The sequence below is a fragment of the Carlito syrichta genome, unplaced genomic scaffold (genome assembly GCF_000164805.1).
Source record: "Carlito syrichta isolate Samal-C Ts95f unplaced genomic scaffold, Tarsius_syrichta-2.0.1 Scaffold302419, whole genome shotgun sequence".
NCBI classification, from domain to species: Eukaryota; Metazoa; Chordata; class Mammalia; order Primates; family Tarsiidae; genus Carlito; species Carlito syrichta.
In genome coordinates this window covers 2,123-8,266 of record NW_007246515.1, presented here as the reverse complement: position 1 = coordinate 8,266, position 6,144 = coordinate 2,123, and the positions used below count along the sequence as shown (strand labels likewise).

At 38.1% G+C, this 6,144-nt stretch overlaps 1 protein-coding gene across 1 annotated transcript in view; it reads right to left on the bottom strand.

Moving 5' to 3' along the window:
• The window catches only part of RNF17 (ring finger protein 17), a gene marked incomplete at its 5' end in the record, with an annotated part of 96,872 nt that extends 91,233 nt beyond the window's left edge, over positions 1 to 5,639 (bottom strand). The window contains one exon of the mRNA XM_008056623.2: positions 5,458 to 5,639. Coding sequence (XP_008054814.2) covers positions 5,458 to 5,639 — 182 coding nt within the window. The remainder of the gene's footprint in view (positions 1 to 5,457) is intronic.
• Between the last annotated feature and the right edge of the window lie 505 nt (positions 5,640 to 6,144).

Genomic DNA, 6,144 nt, shown 5'->3' with positions numbered 1-6,144 from the left:
AAAAAAAAAAAAAAAAAGAATATTATAAAACTACTGTAATTAAAACACTATGGTACTGGCATAATACATCAGTAGAACAAAGCCTTGAAACAGATCCACATATCTAGGGGAATTTTTTTTTTTTTTTTAGTCAGATTCTCACTCTGTCGCCCAGGCTGGAGCACAGTGGCAGGCTGCTCACAGCCACCACAGCCTCAACCTGCTGGGTTCAGGTGATCCTTCTCTCTCAGCCTTCTAAGTAGCTGGAACTACAGGAATGTGCTACCATGTCCAGCTAATTTTTTGTTTTATTGCAGAGATGAGGTCTCGCCATGTTGCCCAGGCTGGTCTCGAAACCACAGACTCAGGCAATCCTCTCACCTTAGCCTCCCAAAGTGCTGGGATTATAGGTGTGAGCCACCACGCCCGGTTTCTATGGATACTTTATACAAAATACAAGTGGCATTTCAGTTAACTGGAAGAAGGTTTATTCAATAAATGGTGTGGGAAAGTCAGCTAATCATTCTGAAGAATAAAGTTATACACTCACCTTACATCATATAAAATACATTATAAAAAATTAAATGCATATATATACAAACATATATATACACACATACATACATATATATACACACACACATATATATTTGAATTGGAGTCTCACTCTGTCGCCCAGGCTGGAGTGCGGTGGCACGTTCATGGCCACTACAGCCTCGACCTGCTGGGTTCAGGCTATCATTCTGCCTCAGTCTTCCAAGTAGCTGGAACTACAGGTGTGTGCTAACACGCCCAGCTAGTTTTTAATTTATTGTAGAGACAAGGTCTCACCAAGTTGCCCAGGCTGGTCTCGAACCCGTGGGCTCAGGTAATCCACTCACCTCGGCCTCCCAAAGTGCAGGGATTACAGGCTGAGCCACCGAGCCCGGCCTAAATTCATATCTTTAAAAATACATAATGTAAGTATTGAAAAAATATCTATAGCTTTGAGATAGGAAGGTCTCCCTAAACAAAAAAATCTAGAAGCCATGATGGAGGAGGAAAAATGACTAGTTAAGAAGGAAACAATTTCTGAATGGCAAAATGCAAAAAAATTAAAAGTGAGAGACTGGGAGAAAACAATTACACAGAATAAAGTGTTAATATCCCACTCAGGCATGATGGTGGCACATGCCTGTAGCCCCAGCTACTCAGAAGGTTGTGGTGGGAGGATCATTTGACCCCAGGAGCTTGAGGCTGCAGGGAGTTATGACTGCATCACTGTACTCCAGCTGGGGCCACAGAGCCATACCCTGACTCTCAAAATAAAAAGTGTTAATATTCCTAGCATATAAAGTACTCTTACAAGTTAGGAAAAAGTTCAAAAGAAAAAATACAAAGATCTGGAAGGATCTGTTAAAGATCCACACAGAAGAAAAACCAAAAACCCAAACACTGGAAAAGATGCTCTATTTCACTGGTACTGAGGGAACAATGTAAAACAAGAATAGGCAGTCATTTTTTGCCCACCAAAAATGACATACATTAAACAAATATGACAAATCCAAACATGAATTTCTTTTGGAGCCAGAAATTACAGAATTGTTGATGGTGCGAATTTGAGGAATTACACAAAATTACGGTGAAAAACTTTGAAAACCACCAAAATATTTATCAACAAAGGGATTAAGAAAATAATATTGGCCGGCCACAGTGGCTCACGCTTATATTCCCAGCACTTTGGGAGGCCGAGGTCAGAGGATTACCTGAGCCCACAATCTGAGACCAGTTTGGGCAACTTGGCAAGACATCACTACAATAAATCAAAAAATTAGCTGGGCATGGTGGTACGTGCCTGTAGTTCTGGCTACTTGGAAGGCTGAAGTGGAAGGATTGTCTGAGTCCAGTGGTACACTCATGGCTGAGGTGGCCATGAGTGTGCCACTGTACTCCAACCTGGGAGACAGAGTGAGACTCCAAGTCAAAAAAAAAGAGAAAATTATAGTGCTATGTACGGTGGTTTATTACTCAGTCAATAAAGCAAAGTAGGAGACTTTCATGAGAATAGATGAATGTTGCTAAAAGATATACACCAGATTACATGTATAGTGTATGAAAGACACATATTTGGCGGGGAAGAGGAGGTCCTTTCAAGGTTTCCTGTATGATGTACCAAAGTTAGTCATGTGTCATTAGTTTAATTAGAGAAAAAGTGTTACTTTTAACAAATTATGCTGAATTGAATGGTATTTTAAATTCCCCAAAGTTGGGAGCTATAAACTTAATTTCTATACACCACCTACTTTATCACACACTGGCTTGGCATCTCAAAAAGGTTAATGTTACTATCAGATTTGACGCAGAACATTTCTTTTAGAAAGTTTAAGAAAAAAATTATATACAGCTGATTTAAAGGATTTCCGTTAAAAACTGCATAAAGATTCTTAACTTGCAATATATACAATAAAGGTTTTCTTTTCTTCCCCTATTCCTTATCATTTAAAATTTTATCTATGATAGTGCTTTTGCTCGTTTTTGTTGCCTGTAAATGAAAAACTGTGGTCAAATTTAACAAGCGTTTTTTCTATGGTTTCTGACTTCACTGATATGTTTATCCAGGCTTCTTTATCCAAGATTATACTATTATCTGTATTTTCTTCTAGTTTACATTTGCAATTTTTAACAAGTATATTAATATTTCCAATCACATGGGATTTTAGTATATATTAAATATCTATTGACTTGATGACATCCTTTCCTCGTGGCCCAATATAATTTAGACTCATGGCCAAAAATATCAATAAAATGCCAATATTTCTGGAATAGCAGCTAAGTATAATCCTATCCATTTTGCTGTACAAAATTATAGAACAATTATTAACTAACCATTAACATCAATCAAAAGCAAAAATAGGAAGTTATTAAAAATGAATCAACTATGAAAAATGAAGATCAGCAGGTAAATTCATATTCACCCCAACTTAGAAATAAGAACAAAAGGATACCTGCTAATCTTGAATCAAATCATTTTAGGCTTAAGTTTGAAGTAAATAGCCTTCAATGGTACAAAAAATTATAAATGTAAGTCTAATGTGAATATATGTACTTAAATGTTACTTTTTAGAACACACACATAACTCAAAAGAAATAAACCTCATTATTTAAATATTCTATAAACTGGGACTTTTCATTAATTTTTTTTTTTTTTTTTTTTGAGTTGGAGTCTCACTCCGTCGCCCTGGCTGGGGTGCAGTGGCACACTCACAGCCTGCCAGCATCGATCTGCTGGGCTCAGGCGATTCTTCAGCCTCAGCCTTCCAGTTCCTTGTAGTTCAAGGAGCTGGAACTACAAATGCATGCTACCACACCCAGCTAATTTTTAATTTATTGTATAGACGAGGTCTCACCAAGTTGCCCGGGCTGGTCTCGAACCCGCCAGCTCAGGCAATCCATTTGCCTTGGCCTCCCAAAGTGCTGGGATTACAGGCTGAGCCACCGAGTCCAGCCTTTTTTCACTAATTTAAACTAGATTCTTCCATTCTCTCTATACTTTATTCCAAACAGATATTAGGTAATAATAAAAATCTAAACTTTAAAAAGGAGGATTATGCTGGGCATAGTGGCTCACGCCTGTAATCTCAGCATTTTGGGAGGTGGAGGCGAGAGGACTGCCTGAGTCCAGGGGTTTGAGACCAGCCTGGGCAACTTGGCGAGACGTCATCTCTATAACAAATCAAAAAATTAGCTGGGTATGGTGGTGCACACCTGTAGTTCCAGCTACTTGGAAGGCTGAGGCAAAAGGATCACCTGAGCCCAGCAGGTAGAGGCTGTGGTGGCCGTGAGCATGCTACTGCACTCCAGTCTAGGTGACAAAGAAAGATTCCAACTCCAAAAAAAACAAAAAACAAAAAACATCAAGAGTGGTCACAACTTCAGGAAGGTTTTTTGAAGGACTCCTTAGTAGGGACCAACTCACCAGTGCATCTGAAGAATCTGAATATAGCCCCTTGCCAATCACCTGGGCTAACAGTGGGAAGTGGGAGTGAGAAGATGGGATAAGTCACTTCTCTCCGAAAGTAAGAGTTAGAATAAAACTAGTCAAAATAATACAAAATAGATTTGTCACAGTCCTAGAATCAAAACCATATAATAAGCACACCTACAACATGTTATCCAAAATCCTCAAAATAATACAATGATTTAAGATCATTAAATATAAACTCACTTGCCTAAAAAGGCAAAAAGTTACTGTTAAAACAAACTATTTTTCCTGTTCTTTGAATATTAGAACAGAATGGATGCAGCAGATAGTTTCAGCTACCTGCTCCTTCCCTTTCCTTCACTTACTCTCCAGACTCAAGAATGAGTCTCTCAGGGGTCTACCATCACAAGGGGCCTCCCTTGGTCTTAAGCACATAGCCAGTCACATATGAGGAACCCTATGTCAAAAAATAAAAAAAAAAAGGAAAAAAGAAAGAGGAGGATAGAAATGTCCCACAATAAAGGGCATAACTTGTAACATATAATTTCAAAATGGACAGCTTATAAAATGTAAATGTTTTTGCTATAATTAAAACTTTCAAAAATTACAGTATGTGTATTTTTACCATATTTGACCTGCAAACGAATTCACACCTAAGTAATGAAGGGTTATTTTAGTGGTCTGTAACTTGTAGAGAACTTTCACATAATTCCAGTTTGATTCTTAGCAACCCTATGAAATAAGACAAAGCAGGTATTATATCCTCTCACAAATGAGGAAACCCAGGCCAGGCTGACAGAAAAAGAACTGCATTCTGTCTTGTTCCTCCATAGTAGTTGTCTGCCACACCACCACAGAAAACAATTAATACAAATATTCATCATCTGATTTCTCACTGAAATGCTAAGAATTTACAGATTAAGACAATGCTCCAGAAACTTGCTATGTGCACTGAACAACATTTGTATTTGTAGTAAATGTATAGGATGACGAGTGCATCTTATCTGAAATCCTGAATTGTTCTCATTCTTATGAGTCAGTAGATTTTGGTCCTGATGGAATTGTTTGTAGTACTTCTGAAGTAAATAATAATTTTAGGCAGTAGTTTTGATTCTCTGCCTTTTTACTGTATGGCATCTCTACAAATGCAAACTTGATGACACAAAGGTTGAAGGCAGGGAGAGTTCAAAGTCTGCTTGCATACTACTGGTGTGGAAAGGAGGGTTGGGTCTGGAAAGGAATACATTCCATTAAAATAAACAAAAGAGGTCATTTTCCACAGAGGTCTCCAAAGAATCAAAATATGTAAGCCAATAAATAAGACATTAGGCTTCTGTTTTTGTTAATCACTTTGAACAATTATAAAAATGTATGAGAAAGTTTTATCTGTTGCTAGGCTTCTTTGCTTAAAGACTCAGCAGCAAAAATGCCAGGTTTTGATTTCTATGTTTCACTTCTTCAGCAAGTGAAACTAGATAAACTGTAACATGTTCAACATGAAAAATTATAAAACTTACCTCACAATCAGGGCATATAATTGTGCTGCATTCTTCAGTTATTAACAAGCACAGCTGACAAAAGGAATGTCCACATTGAAGCTCATGGTGGTGACCTGTTGATGAAATTCCATTGTGAATTAAACTTTCCACAGTAAATGCTGAATGGGCAATACTGATCAAGGGAACGTTCAAAGGGAATTCTATTGTACAGGAAAAGATAGCTAGTTTAGTGAAATAGGTGACCAGTAAACAAAATTCAGGAGAAGCTATTAGGTCAGAAGGAGGGAAAAAAACTAGCACAGCTGTGTAATAACGTTTGCATTAATTCAGACAGCTATTTTGGACCTATAATACTTTGAATATGCCAAAACTTTTTAATTGATCACAATGACAACTACTCATTTACATTTCCCATCCTGTGAAGGGGTCAGGAAGGCCAACATTAGACACTGGTAAGGCCAGAAAATAAGATGGAAGCCAGACACTACTATTGCCACACACAGCCCACATAAAGATAGTTTCCACAAACCTAGCATTATGAAAGTAAATATCACAACTCTGAAGAATCTCATATCAGCCGGGCTCGGTGCTCAGTCTATAATCCCGCACCTTTGGGAGGCTGAGGTGAGTGGATTGCCTGAGACCGCGGATTTGAGACCCGCCTGGGCAACTTGGCGAGACCTCATCTCTACAATAAATCAAAAA